Raw genomic sequence first — 27,788 nt, forward strand, 5'->3', positions numbered from 1 at the left:
GTAAAAAAAATGTTCAAAATAAAAACATAGTCTAAATTTGTTCACTTCACCTAGGGAGAAGTAAGATTTGAAGGGAAGAGTGGTAGATTTGGACTGAGGAAACTTTGGAAATAATGTCAGTTTTCTGAGTGACCTTGAGCAAGCCTTGCTCAGATTCAGCTTTCTATTTTGAAAAATGCAGCTGGCTGCCTAAGGAATAGATAACATCCACCAGGGGGCCTGGCCCAGAAAAGCCGCACTGGATGCGGTAGGTGAGCCTGTCTAATCAATGCCAATTACAAGCGGGCATCTGCAAACTTCGTGGAGGGCTCATCCTTCACTGCCACCAGAGACTACAGTTCCAATAATGAAATTGCCATAAGAGCCACAATTGTTTAAAAAAACCCCACACACACCCAAAACAAAACCCAAAACGCTGAGCAAACTCTCCAGTGGTCCTTGCCCACGACGCCCTGCCATGGCTGGAGCTCTGGTTCTGCCCATCTCAGAAGACTCCACCACAAGCCAAGGACCCTTGGGCCCTGAGACGAAGAGGGCGGAAGACCTGGAAGCCCCGCCTGGTGCTAACCCGCGAGGCTGCGCGTAGCTGGGTCGGTGTCCTGGCAACGCCGATGCGCTTCTGGGGTGAGAGGAGCTGGCGGCGGCTGCGTTCCTCTCCCGTTTGGCTCTTGGTTCCTCGCCACATCTGAGGCAGTTCGGCTGCCAGTTGGTGCGTTGATCTCACCGCATCTTTCCTGTAGTCCTCCCAGCGTTAATTAGGCTGGGCCATCCTTGGGCGAAGGGGAGGGAAGACTCATAGGTGGAAAAGGGAAGGTGCGTGCGGCAATGAGCCCTGCGGGGGCTGGGCGAGAACTCACCAGAGCTCTGGGGCCCTCCGAACGAGAAACACCGGGTAAAGGGAGCCAGGGAAACTGATGAAGAGGCCAGACCTGCCCTCTTGACTTTCCGTGGCTGTGGAGTTTGTTTTGATTGCTGCCTTTCTTAAAAAGGTCTTTTCTTTGTCTCCAGGTTGCTTTTAATATTTAAAGTTAACACGTGCACAGATGAGTCTATACACCGGAAACGGGCCACAGGGCTGTCAGAGCTCCTGCATCACCAGAACGACCTGCAGCAGAGAGGTGGAGAAGGTTCCAGAGAAAGTAGACTCCGGTATGACCACAGTAGAGAGGAGATACAGTTAAATTGAAGAAATCAGGAGGGCTGGATGGGATTTGATCTTCCTATCCAAGTATACTAAAGCCAGGAGACACCATTTCAAGTTTAAAAGGGGGCTAGCTTGGGACATACTGGAAAAAAACAAACAACTACTTGTGTCATATTAAACCAAGATCTAACAAGGTAGAGAGCAGCTTCAAAGCAGAGTCTCACAAATGACCTCCCTGGACCTCATAACATTCCCATGCCTTCCCCACCCCCACCCTACTCTATATATTACAAATGAGTAAAATGAGCCAGAAGTTTGACCTGCCCCGTGCTTCAGTCAATAAATGGCAAAGCTGAGATTTGACAGGAATCTTCTGGTCTCCAAAGTCCATGCTCTTTCATTTTTCCCCTTTGCTTATATATTAGTAGGTTTGTAGTACTGTATTGGATGGGATGGGTCAGGTAGAAATTATGACCACTTTAAGGAAAGGTGTAAATTAAATAATGGATGGTAGTTCTGTAATTGGTTCTTAAGCCTGTGGAAGATGTTTGGGGCACATTTACCTTGAGAGAACAGTGTCATGGAGCAGAACAACCACAGTGTCTCAGAAAACCTCAGAGTATATGCCCAGGTTGGCATTTACCTGTGATAGGTGAGTGTCCTGTATGCTGCAAAAAGGGTTTGTAAAATCCTTTATCTCTTCTCCATCAGATCTTAGCTTGGTCCCTGGTCTTCTGTATCCAGGTCTGCAACCTCCTCATTTTTCTTGACAAGTGCAGGGAGAGGAGAGAGCTATGACTCACGACAGCCACAAGTGGGGCCTTCAGAGCACTAGGAGGTAGAATTGTGAATTGCCCAATATGCCTAGGTCAGCAGGACAAAAAGGTTCTGGAATTCTAACTTGAAGCCCCAGACTTCTCTGCAGGTGAATCTGGGTTAAGGAGGGAGCTGCTGTTTTAAGGGTGGGGTCAAGGGGCTCCGTGTGTCTGCATTAGGGGCACCAGCCCCTGAGATCGCCAAACTACATTTAGCCAAAGATCAGTGGCTGCCTTTTCTGCTCTGTAGGTGTGTCACTCAGGAGACCACACCTGAGCTCATGGGGTTCAGGAAAGAAGGGCTCCAAAAACCAGTCAAAGATGAGGGCACAACTGTGGGTATACACACAGCTTTCTAGCAGAGAGGGCCCATTGCCGACGTCCCTTATCGGGGAGCCTGTGACCCAAAACAGAGTGAAAACTGCTGTCCCAGATCCTTAGGTTATTTGCCAGGCAGATAGACAGGAGTGGGAAACTGAATGTCTAGTTAAAGAGTATCCACATTAAGCAAACTTGGATTGATGTATTATTTTCTCCTTTCCAGACAATGCCATTGTCTGAACAAGCTCAGATGACAAGTGTGTGAAAGAGCCTTGATTGTGTAAGATGTTATTCCTACCTGAAGAGATAGCAGTAATTATCCTGGATTCTACAGATGGTACCAAAGAAGCAGGATTTTCTGTAAACTCTCCTTTTCCCCTGAATTTCTTTCTGGTCACCAGAACCTTCACTTGGTCCTTTCGGTTGCATCATCTTTCCTCATCTCATAGTGCTGTAGCGGCTTGTTAGAATTTCCTATGTTATGGCTTACCGAACATTTTTGCATTGGAATAACAATGATCATGATAAGTGGTGACCCTTTCAAGAAGAGGTACCTTTGCTTATTGGCTCCTCACCACAACAGAGAGCCGGACAGAGAGGAGGGTCTGGCACTGGGAGCCGGGCGTGGGGAGGCAATCGACCTGCTTGAAGTTCCCTGTTGCTCTAGGCGTGGGAGCACTGGTACCAGAGTGGGAGGCACAGACTCTTCTACCTGAGCAGGTGTGGGGGAGCAGCTTGAGCTGCATTTAAGTGTCCCCATGTCGTGTTTGAGGCTGAGTTACCTCTAGAAAGATCTTGTAGTCACTTGCATCTGGAGGATACGCTGTTTGCCAGTTTAGCACAGGCTGCCCTTTTTGTCCTTGCCTGTCACAGATCTTCCCTGCTGCAGCAGCCACAGGCCACTTTCTAGAGTGTTGCCACACAAGACTTCTTCAGCAAACAAGGAAATAGGCTAAATCTGTAAGTGTGATTTCACTGCTCACTGCTCAAGGTTATGTAATATATTCAAATTTTGCCCCTAAAAATGAAAAAACAAAATAAAACAAAACCAAAAATCTTTTGAAGAGGTTCCTCTGATACCATCTGTAATACTCAATTCTTGCTTTGGTCAACTTTCAAGTCCTTTAGTGGGAAATATATAATTAAATGTTTTCATGCTGTGAAAAAGCAACAGCAATTAAAACCTATGTGTAAAAATTATCATAAGTCAGTGCTATAATAAATAACTCAGAACTATATATAAGAACCTAGATGACATCTCTGTCCTTGATCTTATTTCTTCTCTACATGTGTGGGTCCTTTCTGCGTTCACACAGATAAAATGTGTGCCTTTTACATAGATATGTTCCTAGAAGTAGAATCATGGGATCAAAAGTACACTTCTCATAGGCTTCAGAGGAGACACACGGCCAAGTTGCTCTTTAGTGAGATGGAGACATTCCCACCAGCACTGTGCAAGAATGCCATTCCTCCAAGCTGGACCAACTTAGGGCTGTGCAAATTGATAGCAAATAATAGTATCTCATTTTCAATTCAGCTCTTTGGTTATTAGGAAAGACGAACTTTTCCCCAAATGTGTATTGGCTATTTTTATATATGTGTGTGTATCTCATTTAATGATTTACCTAGTCGTGTACTGTGCCCATTTTTCCTCTTCGAGTATTTATTTTCACCTTACGAATTTATAAAAATTCATAATTTGTCATGATTAACTCTTTCTTATCATGTATGTTACAAGTTTCCCTTTAGTTTATAACTTGCTTTGGAAGTTTTAAATGTGTGAGGTCTGTCCAGAAAAAGTCCAGCCATTGTTAATATAATGACAACGGTTTGCGCAACATCCATGTAACCTGGCAGTGAAGGAGAGTGCACTGGAATGTGCATGTGTGCACAATGACAACTTCACTGTGCTAGTCAGTGGGGGTGATATATGCTGTTGAGTGAGGATGTGTACTGTGTGGCCATGGCATTCAAAATGACTGAGTGAGTAGAAAAATGAATCTGTGTCAGATTTTGTGTAAAGTTTGAACGTTCCTCCATGGAAACTATTCAGATGATTCAGAAGGCTGCAGCTATGGACAAATGGTGATTGGCAGCTTCACCACAAAAATGCATCACATCTCGTGTGGAGATTTTTTTTTAAGATTTTATTTATTTTTAGAGAGGGGAATGGAAGGAGAAAGAGAGGGAGAGAAACAACTTCTCCCTCTCACGCACACCCTACTGGGACCCAGCCCACAACCCAGGCATGTGCCCTGACTGGGAATCAAAGCGGCAACCCTTTGGTTTGCAGGTCAGCACTCAATCCACTGAGCCACACTAGCCAGGGCCTGGTGCAGAGATTTTGGCAAAACATCAAATCACCCAGGTGACTCAGCCCTGCTATATAGCCCAGATTTGGCACCCTGCAACTTCTGGCTTTTCCCAAAACTAAAATCACCTTAGAAAGGGAAGACATTTCAGACTATCGATGAGATTCAGGAAAATACGATGGGGCAGCTGATGGAGACTGGGAGAACTGTGTGAGGTCCCAAAGTGCCTACTTTGAAAGGGACTGAGGCGTCATTGTCTTATGTACAGTGTTTCTTGTATCTTGTACCTTCTTCAACAAATGTCTCTGTTTTTCATATTACATTGTCGGTTACCTTCTGGACATAACTTGTAATATCAAACTACATTTTATAAGTTATACTTCATAGCTCTGTAATCTTGAACATGTTGTTTGACATTTTGGATTCTCAATTTCTTTATAGGTAAAATCATTTCCATTTTACCTATAATTATGACCTCATTTTTCTTCCTAACACTGTATACTTGTGTTCAGATTTTTTCTTGAACTTTGCTTATCTACATTTTTAGTTTTTTTCCCTATGACAAAACTGATAATCTTCATTTCATTCATTTCTGCTTTTCTTTTATGATTTACTTCCTTATCGTTTTGGAGGATTTATTCTTTTTCCCTCTCACTTCTCGAATTGAAAGCTTAGTTAATTAATTTTGGAATGTTTTTTTTTTTTGTACTTTAACCCATCAGTTCCAAGAAGAACATTTTTCACAGTTTGCATCTCTGAATTTGGATTGGGCCAGCCGTGCTGAGGGCCCAGAGGCAGGTGTGAAGTAGTTGTCATAAACTTTGCTGTGTGAGACTGAACAATGCAGGAAGTATCTGTGGCTTGGGAAAATTCCAGAGGCAGTAGAGGAGCACTTGTTTAGAAATGCTGCATCACCCATGTTGGTGCACTGAGGCCAGTTGAGGTGGAAAATGTGCACATCAGTGACTGAGCTGAAAAGTGAGTTAGTAATCAGATTTTCAGATGCGAGTGTGGTTTGAAGAATACTTTAACCAATTTATTTTGCTTATATTTTTCTTCTTTAAAATATGCACATGAGTGCAATATTGATTAAAATCTCTAAGTCTAAAAGACTGCTTCAGTAAGTATAAAATAAAAATTCTAAGTGATAAAAGATTGTGCCATAGTTTATTTTTTAATTTTTTATCCTCACCAGAGGACATTTTATTTTCATTGCTTTAGAGAGAGAGACAAGAAGAGAGAAAGGAAGGTAGCAAGAGATACCTCCATGTGAGAGATAAATGTCAATTGGTTGCTTCCTGTAGGTGCCGGGACAGGGGACCTTTAGTTGTGGGATGATGTTCCGACCAGATGAACCACACCGGCCAGGACCCCTGTGCCACAGTGTAATTGGCAGCCTTTGTTTTTTTTAAGGTGCATAAAATAATACTGTTATCACAATAGATAGTGTCTTATATTCAGTGAAAAACAGTATATACATTTAAGGCACAAGTTTCTAAGTACTGCTTTAGCTGAATCCCACAAGTTTTGACATATAGTACTATATTGTTGGTTGTTAAGTACTTCATGTTTCCCATTACAGTTTCTTTTTTAATATGAAATATTTATAAGTGTGATCTGTTTCCATGCTCATGGATACTTTGGCTGTCTTTTTATATTGTTGATTTCTAATTGTATTGCATTGTGGTCAGAGAGTGTGGAATGTGTCGTATTTGACACTGCTTTTGTGGCTCAGTATATGGGTGGTTCCTTCTTTGGCTGCCAGGGACCTGTGCTCCCCTCTTCACAACTCTGCTCCTTTCTCACCCCTCCACTGGGCTCCACTCCATCCCAACTACTCACGCCTGAAGGAACCAGTTGACCTTCACTATACCTGGGGCTGCTTGCTCTAGGACTTCCAGCATGTTCCAGAACAGTTCTTCCCACACTGGGCTGCTCCTGAGGATGAGTCACCTGAGGTGCTTTTTAAACACAGTGATTCCTAAGTCTTCTCTGGTAGGTCTGGGTCAGAGCCCTGAAATCTGCATGTTATTGAATGAGTGCTCCAAGGTGGTTCTCATGACCAGGCAAATACAGGGAACACTGCGCAGCTGGGAGTCAGGAAGCGGGACGGGATGGAATGCAGTGCTCTGATGGAGCTAGGCTTGCAGAGGAGGAAAATCACTGGGAGACGTGAGCCCAGGAGCTACCGGGAGAGGGGCATTTTTTCAAAATGTGGGTTCCCAGGCCTCACTTGGATAGATTCTAACTCAGAGTTTCTGTGATGGAATTTTGGAATCTGTACTTTTCATTCTAATGCAGACAGTGCTAGAATCAGGATAGTGTGAGGGGAGGAGGTAGCTCAGCTGGCCTTCAAATGTTGTAGACTCACAGACAGTCCTCTTAAAAGTAAAGGGTTTGGCCCTGGCCAGTGTGGCTCAGTTGTTTGCAGTATTGTCCTGTAATTAAAAGGCTGCATGTTCAATTCCTGATCAGGGCACGTACCTAGGTTGCAGGTTCGATCTCGAAGTCCAGGCACATACAATCCCCAGTCTGGGCACGTATGGGAGGCAACCAATGGATGCTTCTCTGTCTCATCTATGTTTCTCTCTCTCCCTTCCTCTCTAAAAGCAATGAAAAAAAAAAAAAAAACAATGCCTTTGGGTGAGGATTTAAAAAAGAATAAAGGGTTTGGTGATGGGGTTGAGACTTGAGAATGTAGAAGGTATGATCCACTTGTTGTATGCATTTGAGAGGGAGCCAGATGATGAGTACCAATCCCAATGACAGAGGATGGGAATTTACAGGTGACCCCTGTATATCCTGTTCACGTGCAGCATGATACTCTGGAGCTGGAATAGCAGTCAACCTAAAAGTCCACTCAGAAGTCAGAGAAGTCTGAATCTTAATGCTTGTGGTATTCTTATAACCAGAAGTTACATTGTGATAGAAGTCTATTGACTTCTGTGCTCTATGGAGTTATGCATGAAGAGATACACTATCCATTTACCTGACATTTTAAAAAAGTGAATGAACAAGGCACACACTCATGTACAATGATGGCAGAACAGATTGTCTTTCACGAAGCAGTAATTGCAGAGCAAAGTGAAGACAATGGGTATGCTTCTCTGTCAGTCATAGGCCTCCCTGACTGGTCACTGGGGTGCCTGGGGAGTTAAAATTTTTTCACTTAGTGAACATCTGTTTTGTGCCCGGCTGTGTTCTGAGTGCTACTAAAATGACTGAGACACAGCCTGGTGGGGAAGTTGTGTACGGAAATGAATGACGACACTATGTTGTGAGGGGAACCCATGGAAGTTTCTGGAGACGGTTCTTTGGGTTTTGATCACCAGCTACATTCATTATCCTTTTATGAACAAATCCTTTGGAAAATTGTATTGAGATGCTCAGTAAACAGACAGTGATATACAGTTCGAGTCAGCTCTTAATTCTTTCACTTAGTTCAGAGCACACTCTGTGGAGGCACAAGTAGTCTCGCACGGCAGTTGGGGTTTTAGACTGTAGTGTTATAAAAACTGTGGTTGAATCTGGGCCAAGATGTCTGTGTCTACATGGTTTAAACAAGTTGCTTAATCTTCTGAGCCACAGTTTCCTCATCTGTAAAATGGAAGGATAAATACCTACGTCTGTGGGTAGTTATGAGAATAAAAAGGAAAAATGTGTGTAAGATGTCAACACAATCCCCAGTACATACAATAAATGCTCAAAAATATTAATTTTAAAAATTGTAGTCTAGGGAACAAGATGGAGTAGAAAGTATTTTCATTAAGATAATCAAATTGTGGTGTCTTTGTGTTGTAGGTACTAAAGACAAGGATTTCCTGGAATCAGAGGGATGTTTCGTCAATACAACATCCTCTGACCAAAGGGGCAGCTCCTCATGTTCTGCAGGAATAGGTGGAAACGTCAGCACGCCTCCAGCCCCCTGCAGAGTGTCTGCTCTCCCAGAGTAAGTAAGGGTCCAGCAAAGGGCCATAGACGGTGGGGAAATTCTGACCAGGAGCCAATGGTCTGAGACGTAGTTAGACGTCTTTGCCAGGAACATGGATTCTGGAGCCAGTCTGGGTTTAAAGCCCAGCTCTACCACTTAGCCTCTGTGTGAACTTGGGCAAAGTTTAGATGTTCAATATATGAAAAAAATTATAACTCCCCGGGCACCACAATTACAAGTCAGGGAGGGCCATGACCGACAGAGAAGTGTACCCATTGTCTTCACTTTGCCACACAATTACCGCTTCATGAAAGAGAATCCGTTCCGTCAGATTAGGTGACTCACTGGCATATCATATGTGCTGTGCAAGTGCTTGCTATTGTGAAGTTCAAAAACAATGTAATGGTGAGGGGTAAATGCAGACAACTGTAATTGAACAACAATAAATTAATTTAAAAAAGAAATTTAAAAAGCTGGTGAAAATAAACTAAACTCTATATTTTTAGGAATACATACATGCACATGTATGTAGGTGGTGAGTCTTAACGACAAGAAATGACTGCTGTGAGGGTCAGAGTCGGGGAAGTGGCCACCTCCCTGGAAAGGGCTCTGGGGAGGGTGGGGCTGGCCTCGTGTTTGTTTCTTGTCCTGGATGTTGGCTTTATACTTAGCTGTAAAGCTGTATTTATATTACATGTTTTGTGTGCCATTCTGTTTATATTTCTTTTACAGCAAAATTTTTGAAAACATTATTCTAACAAATTTTGTTATAATGACAGTAATTTCAATTCATTGTAAAAATTTTGAAAATATAAAAGCAGTATTAAAAAAATCACAATAACTTCACCTCTTTAGAGAATCAATGTTAACATTTTAATGTTTTTAATATGCATAAAAAGAAATTTCTTATGCATATAAATATATATTTATTTGAGACTTGTCTCAAAAATTATATATATTTTGATATATATAATATAAAATATTATACTATACTATATAATATAAAATATTATATTTTATTGATTATGCTTTTAAGGTTGTCCCAAATTTTCCCCATTTACCCCCAACCACCCAGCACCTCTCACACCCTTAGGCAATCTCCAACCCATTGTTCATGTCCATGGGTCATGCGTATAAGTTCTGTGGCTACTCCACTTCCTGTACTGTGCTTTACATGCCCATGGCTATTCTGTAACTACCTATCTGTACCTCTTAATCCCCTCACCTCTTCACCCATTCCCCACCCCCCGCTCCCATCTGGTAACCATCAAAACACTCTCTGTATCCATGATTCTATCTCTGTTCTTCTTTTTTTAAAAAAAAAAAAAGATTTTATTTATTTATTTTTTTGAGAGGGGGATGGTGGGGGAAAGAGGTAGAGAAACATCAATGTGTGGTTGCCTTTTCACGCCCTCTACTGGGGACCTGGCCCACAACCCAGGCATGTGCCCTAGACTGGGAATCGAATTAATGACCCTTGATTCACAAGCTGGCACTCAACACTGAGCCACACCAGCTAGGGCTCTATCTCTGTTCTTCTTGTTTGCTTAGTTTGTTTTTTAGATTCAATTTTTGATAGACATGCATTTATTGCAATTTTATTGTTCATAGTTTTGGTCTTCTTTTTCTTAAATAAGTCCCTTTAACATTTCATATAATAATGATTTGGTGATGAGGAACTCCTTATCTGGGAAGCACTTTATTTGCCCTTTGATTCTAAATGACAGCTTTGCTGGGTAGAGCAATCTTGGCTGTAGGTACCCGCTTTTCATGACTTGGAATACTTCTTGCCAGTCCCTTCTTGCCTGCAAAGTTTCTTTTGAGAAATCAGCTGACAGTCTTATGGGAACTCCTTTGCAGGTAACTCTGCTTTTCTCTTGCTGCTTTTAAGATTCTCTCTGTATCTTTAACCTTTGGCATTTTAATTATGATGTGTCTTGGAGTGGGCCTCTTTGCATCCATCTTGTTTGAGACTCTCTGTGCTTCCTTGACTTGCATGTGTATTTCCTTCACCAAATTAGGGAAGTTTTCTTTCATTATTTTTTCAAATAGACTTCCAATTTCTTGTTCTTTCTCTTTTATTCCTGGTACCTCTATGATGCAAATGTTGGGATGCTTGAAGTTATCTCAGAGGCTTCTTACACTATCCTCATTTTCTCATTTTTTTGGATTCTTTTTTTTTCTTGTTCTGATTGATTGTTTTTTGCTTCCTTATGTTCCAAATCATTGATTTGATTCTTGGCTTCATCCACTCTACTGTTGAATTTCTGTAAATTGTTCTTTATTTCACTTAGTATAAACTTCATTTCTGACTGGTCTTTTTTATGCTGTTGAGGTCCTCACTAAGTCCTTGAGCATCCTTATGACCAGTGTTTTGAACTCTGCATCTAATAGATTGCTTATCTCCATTTCATTTAGCTCTTTTTCTGGAGTTTTGATCTGTTCTTTCATTTAGGCCATGTTTCTTTGTCTCCTTGTTTTGGCAGCCTCCTTGTGTTTGTTTCTATGTATTAGATAAAGCTGCTTTGACTCTGTGTCTTGGTAGTGTGGCCTAATGTAGTAGGTGACCCATAGGGTCCAGGTGCACAGCCTCCCCTATCACCCAGGCAGGGCACTGGAGGTGCACCCTTCATATGAGCTGAGTACATCCTCCTTTTGTAGTTGAGCTTTGATTGCTGTTGGCAGATCAATGGGAGGGATTTACCCAGGCCAGTCAGCTGCAAGAACTGGCTGTGACCATGGACCACCAACCTCTGCCCTCCATGGAGGATCATCTATACAGGGACATGGTGGTGGTGCTCCGAAATGGTCTGCAACTGTCCACTGGGTGCATAGGCTCTGGGGTTTCTTGGGTGGTGCAGGCCAAGGTCAACTGCCACCTGTGTTCTACCTGGGGCCCACCCTGCATGAACTACAAAGCAATCTGAAGATGGCCAGAACTTGTTCTGGGCTGTAGGTTCCCAGGGGAAGCCAAGCTGTGAACTTAAGCTGGCTATTGCTAATGCCAGGCCTGGGGCCACTTAGCAAGACATATGGGCACTGGGGGCTTACTGAGGCCTGCTGTTGCTTGTTTGATAGGATTTAGGAAGTTGTGAAGCATGTCCCACAACTAGCTATTCATATGGAAAAGCCTCTGTTAACAGCTTGGGTGGGCTCATAAGTTGGGTGGGAGCCTCAGGAAATCTCCAGGGCAGGGCAGACAGTGGTAGCCAGGTTGATGGAGTCTCACATATAGCACCCACCTGCTGGCTCTGTTGCTCTGTGAGTGGAGGGCTCAGAAAAGGAACAATGACCTGTGCCCACATTTCTGTCTGGGAGAAAGCTGTGCCCCAGCTCTTGCCCTGATGCCAGACAATTCAGTTCCTCCCTCTATGCCACTGGTGCCTTTCAAGCTGCTACCCTGTTGCTGGAGCTCAGAGGGAGTGAGTCTGAGTAAGCTAGTGTGTGGGTTCTTTAAGAGGAACTACTTGGGACTCCAGAAGTTTCTTTCACTGACTCAATCTCCACTGCTTTTTGCAACCAGAAACAATGGGGACTTATCTTAGTGGCACTGGAACCCTGGGCTGGGAGGCTTGGTGTGGGGCTTGGACTTCTTGCTCCCAAGATATCCCTCCTGAGTTTTTATCCACCACATGTGGGTGTAGTACCAGGCCACCTCCACATCTCTGTCCCTCCTGCCAGGCTGGATGGATGTGGTTTCTTTAATCTGTAGTTGTTGGACTTCCATTCAACTCAATTTCTGATGGTTCTGAGTGAGGGTTGTTCTATATTTGTAGTTTTGGTATGTGGTTGTGTGAGGAGGTGAGCTGTGTTTGCCTGTGCCTCCATCTTGACTGAAAGCCCTATACTACTCTTTTTAAAACCTGCCTTTTACCGACCTGCATTTACTCACTCTTCCACAGTCACCTGTTTATCTGTCCATGTCCACTGGTCCTCGACTTTAAGCTCCTTGAAAGCAGGGACTGTGTTTGGATCCCCAGTATCTAGTACAGTGCCCACCACAAAATGTGCTCAGATAAGTATTTGTTGAGTGAGCAAAGTAGTTGAATTCTCTACAGCTCTTTTGGAAAGTTTCCTTTATCCTTGCCATCTTTTTCATACAGTTTGTTCAATAAAGCCTTTTCAAAAATATTTAGGGGAGATTTATTTTATCCCAACGTCAAAATTATCAGTTCTGAACTGGGGGAGTCAGAGTCATAGCATTTTTTTGCTCTATCTGCACACTACCAAAGTTCGAAGATATTAGTATACATGTTCATTTAAAACTGGAGATCTAGCTATACAAGACTTGTGAGTTGTTGAACTGGGGTTCTTTATGATTTTGGGGCAACATAGTCTAAAGTGAGACGGCACATCAAATTCGGGTCCTGCCTGTGTGTGTTTTATCCTTAACTTCTCTGAAGGTCCATTTCCTTTTCAAGTGGAAATGATTCTATTAGGCCCTACTTATCACAAGATTGTTAGTAGGGAGCAAATGCAAACAATATGAAGTTGTTCTGAAACTACTCAAATATAGGGGTAATGTAATCTTATGGAAAAAGAGCCTATGATTTGATAACAGGTAACTTATACCTGAAAACCTTGGCTATGACCTTCTATCTCATGCAAAGCTGCTTAAACCAGAAGGGCTGCTGACAATCAATGTGCTTTGTTGTAGGCGGCCCTTTTGACTGCCTGGAAGTTCAGCACCAAACATAATGCTCCATTATTATAACCATTTCAGCCTAGGTTTGTTTTTGATTATTTCTTTATATGCTTACTAGTTTTTAATTTCCATTTAATGATTTTGTTGAACATGCATCTGTTTTGTAACAGTTTTCTTGAAGCATAATTCACATATCATATAATTCACCCATTTAAAGTGTTCAACTCAATGTTTTTTTTTTTTAAAGACTTTATTTATTTTAGAGAGGGAAAGGGAGGGAGAAAGAGAGGGAGAGAAACATCGATGTGTGAGAGAGACATTGATCATTTGCCTCTCACACGCCCCCAACTGGGGACCTGGCCCATAACCCAGGCATGTGCCCTGACTGGGAATTGAACCGGTAACCATCCAGTTTGCAGGCCAGTGCTCAGTCCAATGAGCCACACCAGCCAGGGCTCAACTCAGTGGTTTTTAGTGTATTCACAGAGTTGTGCACCCATTACCACAATTTTAGGACATTTTCATTACCCCCCAAAGAAGCCCATCCCCTCTAGTTGTCACCCATCCCATGTTCATCACTCCCCCAGCCTTCGACAACCACCGATCTCCTTTTTCTCTCTCTAGATTTGCCTATTCTGGGCATTTCATGTAAATGGAGTCATCAGTATGTAGTTATTAGTGTCTGCCTCTTTAACATAATGTTTTCAAGGTTCACCAATGTAGTAACATGTATTAGTACATCATGACTTTTAAAAAAATTGTGGTAAAATATATGTAGCCAGACATTTGCCATTTTATCTATTTTAAGTGCACAATTCAGTGTGGTTAATTATATTTACAATGTTGTGCAATTATCACTACTGTTTTAAAAATATTTTCTTCACCCCAAACTGGAACTCTGTATCTAATAAGCAATAGTTAAAAATTATCTCATCTCCCCAGCCCCTGGTACTCTAATCTACTAACCTTATATATTTTCTGTCTCTATGAATTTCCTATTCTAGATATTTCATATAAGTGAGATCATACAATATTTGTCCTTTTGTATTTTGGCTTATTTCACTTAACATAATGTTTCTTAACAAGTCTTTTTTTTTTTAATTCTCACCTGAGGATATGTTTCTATTGATTTTAGAGACAGGAAGGGGGAGAGAGAGAAACATTGATGTGAGGGAGAAACATTGATTGGTTGCCTCCTGTATGTGCCCCAAGTGGGGATCGAACCTGCAGCCTCGGTATGTGCCCTGACCAGGAATTGAGCACACAGCCTTTTGGTGTGTGGGACGATGCTCCAACCAACTGAGCCACTTGGCCAGAGCAACATAATGTTTTTAAGGTTCATCCATGTTTAGTATATATCAGAACTTCATTCCACTTTGTGTCTGAATAATATTCCATTGTATGTATAGGGGACATTTTGTTTGTCCATTCATCTGTTGATGGACATTTGGGTTGTTTCTACTTTGGGGCTCTTATGAATAATGCTGCAATGACTATTTGCATACATGTATCAGTTTGAGTCTCTGTTTTCAATTCTTTTGGCATACTTTAAGTGCCTAGGAGTGAAATTGCTGGGTTGTGTGGTAATTCAACATTTAAATTTTTGAGGACCCACCAAACATTTCAGTATGCATCTTTTGAATGTGTTTTAGTCTTGCAAATTGTGAATAAACAAATTATGTGCCCATGGATGTGTATGGAAGAGTAGGCGTAGTTATCATGGGTGAGGGTAATTCTAGTGTAAGATATGTATGATCAGGTCCTAAATACCAGTTTAAGCACATGGAAGAATCTAATCCTTCTGCTTCCTTTCCAGCCCTGCGGCAGATTTGGATCTGAAATCCTCCTCCTCACATTCCGATCACTCCTCTGAAACCTCATTGTCTGAAGTCCAAAAGGATAAATATCTCGAGGAGTTTAGCATGCTAAAGTTACAGACAAGTGAGTAAGTCAGAGATCCTCCTCCACTTGCCTCCATGCTCAGGGTCTTCCCACAAGCCTGTCACACTGTTAGGCGCCATGCACTGTAGACCCACTAAGTGCCAGGCATTCAACAACTTCACCGCTGACTGTTGTAACAACTGTGCTGGGGAAAACACCATTACATGTTTTTCAAAAATGAAGTGCCTTTGTATGAGAACCACAAAAGAGCTATCAAAATGCTAAAATAATAAAGAAGCATATAAAGTGTATAAAAAAGCCCCTTCCCCAGTATTCTCCAACAATATCCCCATTCTGCCCAAGAGCTGTGAAGAGTTTAATATATAAAACATTCTTCCAAAAATTTGAAATGCATGTGTTTGTATGTATAGATGGGTGGGTTATAGTATTCAACCATGTTTTCACTAGTAGAAAATAGTATACAAACTATTTTCACTTACTTAAATAGATCCTGGACCTCTTTCTGTGTCAATTCATATAGATCTATGTGGCCAGTAGAAACCTACCCATTTTACACAGAAGGAGACTGAGGCTTGGAGCGGTTCAGTGACCGATGCAAGTACACACATAGCTAGGACATGGAGTGATGGGGTTAGAACCACACTTGCCTGCCTCCAAAGCCTGTGTTCTTTCTTAGCCACCACAGAACCCAAGTGTTTTTCAAGCAACCATATAGCTATTAGTGGATCTCTTATTGTTTAAAATTATTTCAGTAATTTTATAGGAAAAGTATAGAACGAGAAGACAAGGATACTGAGGGGTCCAGTAACTTGCCCCAGGCCCCAGAGCAGCCTTTCTCGTTTGCCTCAATCACACGTGTACATACTCTGGTGTCATCGTAGTTCATGCGTGTGCCATTGTTGCTGCCAACCAGGTAAGCTGCCATGGTTGGCCCCGCCCTTCCCTGGTTGATGGGCATTTTCTTCTTCCTACTCACTTACTGACGGAGTAAAGGTTGGATCACAGGTGCTTGTAACACTGTCTCTGAGCTTTCCAACCCATACATCGCTTTCAACCATAACATTTTCTTTATTTTTGGAGGAGGGGATAAAAAGGGAAAAGAAAAGAGGCCTCTTAGATAGCTTTCTCCCCACTTCCCTTCCTTTGGTGTCTAGCCCCACAGAGACTAATACTGCGTTGGTGGAGAACACTGACAAAGGTTGTACAGCCAGAGAGTGCCTGGGAGTGTCTGCAACATTTTCACATCCCATTGCATCATGAAGTTGGGAGCAGTGCTAATGGAAGGATTTCCGATATCTTGCAGGAGATGGGCAGCGTCCTGAGTGGACCTTTTATCCAAGGTTTAGTAACAGCATCCATACCTACCATATTGGAAAGCAGTGCTTCTTTGAGGGGGTCTTTCTCAGCAACAAGAGGTCTCTAGCGGAGAGGACAGTGGACAAGTGCCTCGGGAGGAAGAAATATGGTAATGTTTTCCCCCCGGCCCCTGACTGTGCAATGCCTGCAAATACCCTTGAGTGGTGATTCCACAGCCCCAGCATTCCACGGCTGGGGGCTGCCCTGTGGGTCACTGTGTCAGCCTAGTGCAGCCAGGAGGATAGGAACATGAAGGCGATGGTTGGCAGGCTGCACTTTTTGGCAAAGAACTCACAGCATACGCTGATCCACATTTTCGTTTTTCTCTGAATTTATGAAATGCTAATGTGACATTTAAGTCATCAGATAAGTTCTCTCAGATACTTATTAATAGAAACCTCAGTGAAGTTTGAAGCAAATCATTTATGTTTCAGTTAGATGCTGCCTGTCTTATGCATTTAAATTGTATTTTATATTCTTTCCCATAAACCTCAACCTAAGTGTACATTGTTATTTCATAGCTTATTTAATGAGAGGTAATTGACACGAGCATTTGTACCTATCTACTTACCTACCTACCTATTTACCTATCTGTTCATTTCCTTGGTTTGTAACTTGGTGAGTTCTCTGTCTCAGCCTATCCATAATTTATTGAAGGCCTAAAGGTTGCTGAGTACTGCAGACTGTTTATGGCACCCTCTTCTATAGAAACACCTGTGTAGGAGGCAGCCACTGCCTCAGGAATGAATAGAATTGCTGTAGCAGGAATACAAAGAGAAAAAAAATAGAAAGTTTTCATTTTTTAGTTTTAAAATAGGCTTTTAAACTCATATCAATGACAATTAGTTTTGAAAATGAAGGATTTTGTTTAGATAGAGAATACATGAAATGCCAGACTGGAGGAGGTAGGAGGGTAGTTACTGATAGGGGGACTGTGAGGAGCCCAACTCCTGAGATCAAAATCTAGTGGGTGATTGGATGTGAATCTGGCTGGGGCTTTTGGCTGGTGGACAAGCTCGAGCCTCAGAGGGAGGTGGCGCCTGCCCTGACTCTGAGCTGGAGAGCAGTGATAGGGGTGGGCAGTGGGTGGGCAGAAAGCCAGCCTCAGAGCGTCACTCGCCTGGGAGGTGTGGAAGAATAACTGCATTTCTGTGCCCTGTGGGGGCTGTGGAGGTTGGGGCAGAGAGAAACAGTGAGAGAAAGAGAGAGCAAGCCAGGAGAGCTGCCCAGGTCTCACACTGGAAAGCCACAGTATGATGCACTGTGGGTCATCAAGCCAGGGATTTATGAGAATAAATTTATGCTTCACGTGATGCATTGTGGGAGGGGATGGCTTCCTGAGGCTCAGACTGGATGCCACGTTTTAGCAGAAAACAGAAACAGATGCCACCTCTCAGAGAATATCAGAGATAGGGCAAGCAGAAGATACCAGTGTGGTTTGCAGACAGTAACTGAGGCCCCAAAGCCTTCCACTAAAGTCCTGATGTCATGTAAGCCTGCTGTGCACACCCCTCCTTCCCACTCCCAACTGAGATGCAGCCATAGGGTAGAACAGGGAGGATTTATTTAACTGGTTTAAATCTGAAACAACTGAGAAAAAGCAAGAAGAAACTAAGTTTAGCTGTATATTACTTACAAATGCTCTTGGCCTCAAGAGAAAAAAAACAAATTATCAGAGGCTTAACTCATAAGATATTTATTACACACCTAATAAGCCTTGAAATCTAGGCAGCCTGTATGGTCTGGTTGCCCAGTAACGTCCTCAAAGGAAAGACTCTTTCTGTCTTCACGCACTGTCATTCTCAGTAGTGTTGGCTTTTTGTCTTATCAAAAACACTTATCATTTTATGATCACAAGATAACTGCTGCATGCACAACTCCAAGCATCATGTCTCTCTTTAAGACCAGGAAAAGAGGAAACTCTGTTGTTGCCTTCGCCTTTTAGAAGGAAGAAAGAGTTTTACCCTATGGTTCTTAGGAGACTTCCTTCCACTCATTTCTCACTGACCAGAACTGGGCTAATGACAAGTATGTATCAAAAGGGAGTGGCATTATGCCCTGGCCAGGTGGCTCCATCGGTTGGAGCATCCTCCCGTCTACCAGAAGGCTGCGGACTGATCCCTGGTCCAGGTGCATATGAGAGGCAGTTGACTGAGGCTTCCCTCTCACACTGATATTTCTCTCTCCCTCTCCCCCTCCTCTCAAAATCAGTGAATATATCCTTGGATGAGGAGCAAAAACCAAGAAGTGAGGGGGATTGTCGTGATGGTCCAAGTCCTAACCCTAACTCATCACTCGCTCGTTAACTCAGCAGTAAAATCATCCTAAAGTTTGTGATTGTTCCTTTTCCTTTCTTCCTTCCTTCCTTTTACGTGTTTAAAAATAAATACTGAGGTATATTTATTGACTATATAGAATAAAATTTCACACTTACATGCTTCTCACTCTGTTTAAGAAATGGCATATTATCTTTCTATCTGAAGCCTCCAACAGGCCTCTCCCAAAATACAACACCTTTCCTCCCCCTACTCCAGTGATAGCCCCTCTTCTACCTTTGTTAAAAAGAAAATCCTTTTATTAAGGACATTTTCAAACATGTGCAAAGGTAGAGAGAAGAGCATAATGTAACGAGACGTACCCGTCACTGAGCTTCAGCAGGGGTCAACCTGTGACTAATCTTGTTTCACTTCACCTCTCTCCCCCATGGGCTGTTTTAAAGCAAGTTTCAGACATCATATAGTGTCATCTGTAAACATATCAGTGTGTCCCTCTAATAGATAAGGATTATTTTTATCAACATGATCACATGCCTTTCTCATATTTCATTAGTGTCACCAAATAGTTGGTGTTCAAATACCCAATCCCTTCACAAATGCCAATTAAAAATACTTGTAATTTGTTTAAATTAAGGTCTAAAGAAGGTTCACACTTAGCAATTAATTGAAAAGTCTCTTCAGTCTCTTTTACTATATCTTCAGTGTCTTTTAATATATCTTCAGTCTCTTTTAATATATAGGTTCTCGCCCCCTTTTTTCCCTTGCAGTTTATTTGGTGAAAGACTAGGTCATGTGTCCGTAGCCTACAGTTTGCCACAGTCAGGGTTTAGCTGACTGCACTCCTGGATACCATGTGACAGGCTCCTTCGTCCTGGGTATTTCTTGTAAACCGATACTGGATTAGTTGTAGGCTGGGGACTTCTTCGTAGGTGCTGTGGTGCAGCGACTTCTTTAAACATCAGATGCGGTGGTCTTTTCCCACTTCTTTTCTTCCTTGGTTTTCTGCAGCACTTAATATTATTAAGCTTGACACTGAACACTTATTGCTTTGTGAAATTCTCTCCTCTCTCATTATTTTCTTTTAAAAAAAATCTTAAAATTTTTTCAGTTAAGTTGACATTCAATATTATATTAGTTTCAGATGTACAGCATAGTGATTAGAGATTTATGTAATTTATGAAGTGATTCCCCCAATAAGTCTAGTCCCCACCTGGCGCTGTGCATAATTATTACAATATTATTGACCATATTCCCTATGCAGTACTTTACATCCCCATGACTGTTTTGTAAGTGCTAATTTGTATTCGTAATACCTTCACCCTTTTCACCCAGCCTCCCAAACTTCTTCCCACCTGGCAACCATCAATTTTTCTCTGTATTTAACTCTCATTAGTTCTTGAACAAGATGGAGAGGCAGCTTCAGGGACTGTCACTTTGAACTGGAATCAATACATTATAGAAAAAAATATATTTAATTAATAGTTGACTCTCAGCAGCTATGATCAGGCTGTGAGGGGAGTTCTCTAAAGGCTTAATTTGTTGTCATAGGTGGAAGAACAAAACGTTTTCTATGATTATAGGTTGTAGGGAAGTAGACCTGAAAAAATATTTTTTCTCTTGTATAGGTCTTCCTACGGTAGAGCACACTGTAGTAGTCAGCATGGGATGGATTCTGCTGCAGTAGCAAACCACCTCTGAAACTGCAGCAGCTTAGTCGAAGTTTACTCTTCCTCTTGTAAAGTCCACTGTGATCCAGCCGCTCTCCAGGGCAGCTCCCTTCTCAGCAGTGACTCAAGGATCTCTTTTGCTTTCACCCTGTGACTTCTCCATCTCAACATGTAGCTCCCAAGGCTGCCCCAGCAGGAGAAAGAGAAAGTGCTGGAGGGTCACGTGTCAGCTCTTAAATGCTTCTTTCTGGGTGTGGCACACGTCATCTCTGCTCACAGCCTGTTGGCGAGGGTGTGGCTTCACCTGACTGCACCGGGGTGGAGAGACGTGGGACCGAATATGCTCTTTTGGTGAACAGTTTGCTCCTTCATCCGTTTCTTTGATTTTAATGTGTTTGTCCCATTTTCTATTGCCTGAACGTCTTCATAGCTAGGAGATTGGATGGTGCATCCAAAAGTGTAAGCAGGCATGATGCATTGTGAATCTATCAGCTTTTGATATACAGTGGCCAGCACTTAGGGCTGATACCTGTTTTTTGGAATATTCAGAAATCATACAAGATCCCTCGTAGCTTAAACTCACATGTTATCTCAGCAGTGTCGTCCGGGAGGTTTTCCCCTAAGGGTGATGCCTTGTACTCGAACACCAGCTGTTCGTTCTTCCCTACTCACAACCTCGTCTTGTGGACTCCAGCGGGGTGCTGGGCATTGTCCTCAGACCACTGGCATCACAATCAGCTGGAGAGTTCACGCAAAATGCCGGTTCTGGGAACTACTCCAGACTTTCCGAAACAGAATGTCTTAGGTCAGGACCCAGGAAGCTGCGTTGCTAACACATTCCCTAGAGGATTCTGAGCTATGCTGAAATTTTAGGACTGCTGTTCTGTAGTGTATGGCATTTACCACCTAGTGTAATATTATTTAATCTCCTTATAAACATGTCTTATCTCCCCATCTAGATAAGATTCCCTAGGAAAAGATTCCCAGGGGTGTCCAGCCTCTCCGTGTCTCTGGGTCATACTGGAGGAAGAATTCTTTTGGGCCACACATTAAATACACAAACACTAATGAAAACTGATGAGCAAAAAAAGGTCTGTGCATAATTGTCGTAATATCTGCCACCACAGATAATCGAAAAAGTCCTCATGTAATAACCCTAATGATGCAGTGGCCCTTTCGATGATCTTTTAAAATCATGGAGCAGGTCCCAAGTTTGTGATCACTAATATAGAAAATGTACGTATCTAAGTAATAAAACTTAGTATGAAACTTAGTGATAACACTAAGTAATATTTTAAGTAAATTTACAATTTTGTGTTGAGCTGCATTACTAGCCATCCTGGGCTGCATGTGGCCCGCAGGCCATGGGTTGGACACCCCTGGTTTATACCTCCACTAGATGGCAATTGTATCTTCCAGAGTGAAAAACAAATTTGGAATGGGGGTGGTATTAGCCTAGGCCTGACTTCAAATAATAATGAACAAATGTTACCCGAGTGCTGATTATGGTCCAGATTATGCTAATGGAGTTATTCATGATAACCCCGCAAAGTAGACATTTGAAAGAAACAGTTTGAACAATTTATAAACAAGGCTTAGAGAAGTTAAATAGCTAAAGAGCACAGAACTAGAAACTGCAGAACTGAATCTGCACTCAGGCATGACTAAATCTAAAGTCCCAGCCCTTCTCACCACCTTTGGCTGTCCCTGATCTTTACTTGCCAGTGCCCTGGTTTGGGATTCAAAAGACAGGGCCGCTCCACTCTCCTGGCTTTGCACCCTCCGCACTCATACACAGCAGGCACTCCATCTTGGGTGTAGGCGATGCTATTTCACCACACTTCAGAGCTAGCAAGAAGTTCAGATGAAGAGTGTTAGCAACCGAAAGGGTTTTGAAAGAAAATGGTTAAAAGATAAGTTCTTCAGTACTTCCACCTATTGTGAGGTAGCTTCTCTGAGTTAGCTGGAGGAAAATAGCTTATCAAAAACCTTCCCTAGCTCTACCTTTGCCTTGCCTCATGGGTATGATTGAATTAAGTAACAGCAAAACGAACATCGAAAAGGAAGACAGTGAGGCCTGTGCATTGGGTGCGTGGGCTAAGATGGAGGACTTGCCTCCAGCCATGCATCCTGCTTCTAATTGCCACCACTCAGAAACTTTATTTTTTTAATCTGGTCCCCCCTCTCCTCCCCTCCTTGCTCCTCCCCTCCCCTTCTTTTGACCCAGACCACCTCACCCAGCACTGTGATTTCTCCACCTCCCACTCCCTTGCTTAATCATTAAGCTCTCAGGACAACGAAGCTCTGGTCAGCATGCAGTCATCTTAGGCCTTGGGTCTATTGATTATAGAGACAGAGCTTTCAATCAAACTAAAGATAATATCTTGGCCTCAGTTTTGTTTTGCTCCACATCCAGAAAAGCAGAATGATCCCACCAGACAAATCCTTGCAGATTCAGAAAGACGAACTCCATGGCTGACATCAGGACCAGATGCAGTGATCAATTACCCCCTGCCCTACAGCAACCAATCAGTAGAGACCACGATCCTAACTCCTTTACCCACCATGATTAATGATTTTTTTCCTTATAGAATCCATTCCTTGGAAACTGGTCAGGGAGCCAGGTCTTTGAGGATTAGTTCACTTGCGACTCTGAGCATGATACCATCTCCTGAATAAATCCTTACTTTCTTGACCGCAAACTTCTGTTTGTGTCTTATTGTGCTTTGATAAGCACAGGCAAATGGACCCGTTTGGTCCAGTAATGTGATCCCAAGGCTGGCTAGTTTTGCAGTCCAGGCTTTTTCCCTTAGGAGGGGCATCTGGTGTCAGATGTGTGGGTTTAAATGACTAACTTGTACCAGCTGCTTCCTTTCAAGCGTAAGTGATTACTCGTTCATTACTTGTCCCCAGTCGGGTGTCGGAGCAGCTGCTGAATAAGCGTTGTGTGCTCAGCAGCGGTGGACTTTCTCCTGGCTCCTCTGCACCAGAAAGGCCGCCTCTGCTGCTGCACTGCCCCAGGCCTTGAAAGCAGAAGGAGAAGACGACTCTCCTGAGCTGGTTTCCTCCTGAGAACCAGAGAGGCAGAGCTTTAATGACAGTAGCTTCTAGAGCTTCATAGGATTCAGGGATTCAAAGAACACTAATGCTCAGGGATGAAAAGATTTAAATCGGAGTTCTTGCTTGTTGCTGCAGTGATACCTCTGATTCATCATTCATTTTAATCCATGCCTTCGGTATTCTTCTTTCCCAGGGTAAGGTAATCATAACAACACCTTTTAGAAAATGTCCCAAACATAGGCTCATACTTTTATCTTCTTCTTCTCAAGGTAAGACAATTGTAAACAGAACTTTAAGATACCTATCTGTACCTCATAATAAAGCCCTAAATTATCTTATTTCCATTGTCATGTCAACAGAGCAAATCTGTGGATATCTTTAGCCATTTTTGTGATTTTAAAAAAACACCTTTCACAGATATTGACCCCAGGAATGGAATCCCAAAGTTAACTCCAGGAGATAATCTGTATATGTACCCAGAACAGAGTAAAGACTTCCACAAAATAGGGTCAACTCTCCCACCAGTGAATTTTTCAATGTAAGTATATGCTAATACTAGGGTTATTTAGTTAAATTTAAAGGAATTGTATTTTTCTGTACTACAAGTAAATTATATTTTATAAGGGGTAGAGCTCAACAAAATCTGGTTGGTGAAAATTCCTGAAAACATCCGTATTTACTTTGTTAGTATATACATACATATATGTTTAATTAAATTTATACACAGAACCTTTACTACAAAAGAGTGGTTGTTAATTTTACTCCTATTGTCATTACCCCAAATCTGAAGACTTGAAGTTTCACGCCGTGTCAGGTTGTTGGTTAGTGGCTGCTAGTTGGGTTCGTTTACACTTGGAACTGAACTCAGACCAAAGCAATTGAGGAGAAAGGGGGAGTCATTAAATTAAAAGAAAAATAGTTGATGTATTACATTAAAAATACTAATTAAAAAATTAAGCATGTTTGACTTAATGATGTTCACTAAAAATGATAAAGCTAATAAGAGTTATGGCCCTTACAGTTTTAAAGCCCATACATGACGATTAAAACAAGATAAGACATTCATTGAACACAATGATGTATCAATCTCTGCCATAGAAGAATACCAATTTTATGATCACCTCTTCTGTTTTCAGAGTGCCATATGAAAAGAAATTTGATACATTTATTCCACTTGAGCCTCCTCCACAAATTCCCAAGTGAGCGTTCTCATCATTTTTTATTATCCTATCTTTATGAAAATATCAGTTATTTATTATTTTCTCCTGTGGAGGAACTCACAGACACCCTCCACACAGGGACGTTTTGAGTCCCGGCAGGTGGATGGGCAGTTTGTATGAGGGTCTTGGTGAGACAGTTGGAGGCAGGTGTCTATGGAACCTAACAGCTGGGCTGCCCAGAAGATGCAGCTGACAGACTGCCAGATGCCGTGTGGTATGTTAGGTGTGCACTGTCTGGGGGCGGGTTATGTGGAGCTAAGAGACAGGGTCCCTGATTTCTGAAACACAAGGGTTTGCTGGCAAAGAAAGACACATACTTAGAGGAGTGCAGCCAGTGAAGATGGTTAGAGTTTGAAAAGGCAGAGAGAAAGACATGGGAATATTCTGTATTTAAGGAAGTACCAGTCCTCTGATCTCATATTTCCCCTTAGTTCCACTCTGAACTTGACTTATTTACCCAAGTGAAGTTCTAACCTAGAAAAAGATATGTGTCAATGTATCGCTCTTTGTCCTGCTATTTTTATTTGGGCTTCTTCTATTGGTTTGTCTTCAATGATGGCCTTGAATTATAACCTTGACTCTCACCCATTGTCTATATGTTAAGTCTCCTCTTCCTCCTTGCAAGGACCTCCCTACCCTCAGCAGGTTTACCAGGGCTTTTCCTCAATCACAGTGCATTTTTGCTTTAAAGGATGAAAGTTCTAGCTGCCAAAACATAAAAACATTTTTCATCTCCCTGCTTCGACTTACCCCAGGAGTCACATTGCCTGATATCTGCACACAGTGCAGCCCAGCATATGCCATTTGAAATCTCAGCAGGCCCGGGAGGACCAGGTTGTGAGAGCTCACATGGGTGGGCAAAACACCCAGGGGCTCCTGACAGTGGGAAGTTCTTACTAGTCCTAGGTATGAGCAGCAAGAGGAGGGATCAGGGTCCACAGAGCAGTGGGAGACAGAGGTTGTGGCCATGGAGAATGCAGCCCTGCCAGAAGTGGGGTACCTCAGGCTGCAGGGCAGGAACTAGGTAGAAATTTCCCAAGCCCACTCTTCTCACCTTCTGGGTTCCTACTGGTGCCTGGTGTCTGCCACTCACCCAGCCCAGCGCCCAGCGCACAGTGGGGCAGGGAGGAGCCAGGGTGATGATGGCTGCAGGGGCAGCTTCCTGGACAGAAAAGGGCAGAAAATAGACCTGGATTTGGGCAGAGGCAAGTGGTGAACAGTTAACATGGAGTTTTATTTTGACACTGATCTAAATTGGAGGCCTTCTTACTGACCATGTTTATAAATTTTGCATCCCACAGACGCAAACTCAGGGTATTTTCTTCCTGCAGCTTGCCCTTCTGGGTGAAGGAAAAGGCCAACAGGCTGAAGAACGAGATAAGAGAAGTTCAGGAACTTGACAATTGGCAGCCAGCGACCCCTTTGCTGCACAATTTATTCTCCACTGGTAGGTTAAAAACCTTCAAAGAATAGCATACAAACTGGAGACAAGCCCAGCACAGCAGGCTTTTGAGAGGCTTCCCCATGGAGAGGAGAAAAGGCAGAGCCTCTCCCAGAGTGGGTGGCGTGTTCAGCCCCAGGTGGCCCCTTGGGCAGGTGTTGTGACTGCACTTCATGGGTTGGGTGGTTGGTTTTTGTTTTTAAAGATTATTTATTTACTTTTAGAGGGAGGGGAAGAGAGGGGGAAAGAAAGGGGGAGAAACACCAATGTATGAGAGAAACATCGATGGACTGATCGGTTGCCTCTCACACACACCCCAACTGGGGCCAGGACCCGGAGTTGAATGATGCTCAACCAAGTGAGCCATGCCAGTCAGGATGAGAATGCTTAGTCCTTTAATGGAACTCAACTATTAACACTGTGCCTCTATCCACAGGTACTTTGGACTTTCCAAGACAGCTCTGAACAGAAGCAGGCCCATGGAGCATGCACCAAGCACCCTGGGGGGGCCTCCTTCAGTTGACTGCTCCTGTTGGTGTGCCTGTTCTCAGTCAAAAGTTTGACTTTGACGAGGGTCACTGTACTTGTTTTCTTTTTAAACTTTATATTTTGAAAACTTGCAAACTTGTAGAAAAATTACGAGAATTGTACAATGAACAAATACCTACATATCCTTCACCTGAGTTCTCTGCTTGTTAACACCTGTCCAAATTTGTGTGCGCGCTCTCTCATATCATCGCTGTTGTTGTTTTGCTGAATTACTCAAGAGTGAATGGTAGGCATCATCACCCTTACTCCTACATGTCTATAAACCTCAGTGTGTGTCTCCTAAGGTCAAGGATGTTCTCCAACAATCACAATACAAACATCAAGTTCAGAGAATTCAACATTGATATAATACCCCCACTATATAGTCCACATCCAGTTTTATTCAGTCAAATTTAGTTTTCTAAGGATGCGCTCGAATCAATGGTAAAATGCAGACATTTGAGCTTTCATTAACTTTAATAAAATTATTTTCATTTCATTAATGCCTTTTGAGATTTTTCTCTACTATTCACTTGATACATGTCAGAGAAATGTGCAGGCTGGCTCTCCACCAGGTAACTGATGCCAGTGCCTGGGAGCTCCATTCCCCGTTTCCGTGCTGTCTGCCCCCACCGCCAAGCAGAGTGACAGCTCAGGGAGCACCAGTCATGAATCCTAGGGTCTCCCATCAATCAGGCAAGAAGCAAACATTTGGAGGAAAAGGTGGGTACAAAGCCACCCTTGTACAGGCAGGCTGTGACTCTCAGCAGTCACACCGATGGTTCAGCATTTTCACAGCCACTCTCCTTCTCCACTAAGGAGACCCCATTGGTTGGCTAATGAGCGGTACAGATCTGGCTGCCCCGAAATCTTGCAGTGGAAAGAGAACTGGGGCCCATGCTGAGACTCAGAATGCCTAAGACAGGAGACATAATTTCCTGTCAAAATGTTGTCTTCAGACACAGCCAAATCGAATGAAGCACATCCATGCTGTCTTCCTACCTGCCTTTAGATGAAGCACTAGAGAGCGCGTGGCTACTGCCAGCCAGTGTGCCCAGCGGGTCCTCAGGTTAGCATCAGCAAGCCTCTGTGCTATTTCTCTTACCCCGGGACACGAGGCCGCCCTGCTACCCAGTAAAATCCAGGGAAGAAAATAAAACCAAATAATTT

At 42.8% G+C, this 27,788-nt stretch overlaps 1 protein-coding gene across 4 annotated transcripts; it reads left to right on the forward strand.

Moving 5' to 3' along the window:
- The first annotated feature begins 411 nt into the window (after positions 1 to 411).
- SPATS1 (spermatogenesis associated serine rich 1) lies at positions 412 to 27,745 on the forward strand. Of its 4 annotated transcripts, none has more exons than XM_036024170.1 (9): positions 427 to 754; positions 1,007 to 1,176; positions 8,394 to 8,541; positions 14,985 to 15,109; positions 16,374 to 16,535; positions 23,847 to 23,967; positions 24,566 to 24,628; positions 25,981 to 26,096; positions 26,527 to 27,745. In XM_036024170.1, exons 2-9 carry the CDS (start codon positions 1,044 to 1,046, stop codon positions 26,553 to 26,555), a joined length of 897 nt encoding a protein of 298 aa, XP_035880063.1. In that variant the 5' UTR covers positions 427 to 754; positions 1,007 to 1,043; the 3' UTR covers positions 26,556 to 27,745. The 4 variants fall into 4 exon arrangements, with proteins under 4 accessions (XP_035880065.1, XP_035880063.1, XP_035880064.1 ...); XM_036024171.1 differs by having other exon boundaries at positions 427 to 709; positions 1,009 to 1,176; XM_028510199.2 differs by having other exon boundaries at positions 431 to 754; positions 1,007 to 1,149.
- Positions 27,746 to 27,788: the final 43 nt, after the last annotated feature.

The sequence above is a fragment of the Phyllostomus discolor genome, chromosome 4 (assembly GCF_004126475.2).
Source record: "Phyllostomus discolor isolate MPI-MPIP mPhyDis1 chromosome 4, mPhyDis1.pri.v3, whole genome shotgun sequence".
Lineage (NCBI taxonomy): Eukaryota > Metazoa > Chordata > Mammalia > Chiroptera > Phyllostomidae > Phyllostomus > Phyllostomus discolor.

Bases quoted from the DNA above. Each gene is read 5' to 3' on its own strand.
- SPATS1 (XM_036024170.1), top strand. From the start codon at position 1,044: ATGAGTCTATACACCGGAAACGGGCCACAGGGCTGTCAGAGCTCCTGC. The intron at 23,968-24,565 runs GTAAGTATATGC...TTCTGTTTTCAG, and splicing joins CCACCAGTGAATTTTTCAAT to AGTGCCATATGAAAAGAAAT. The intron at 24,629-25,980 runs GTGAGCGTTCTC...TTCTTCCTGCAG, and splicing joins CCTCCTCCACAAATTCCCAA to CTTGCCCTTCTGGGTGAAGG.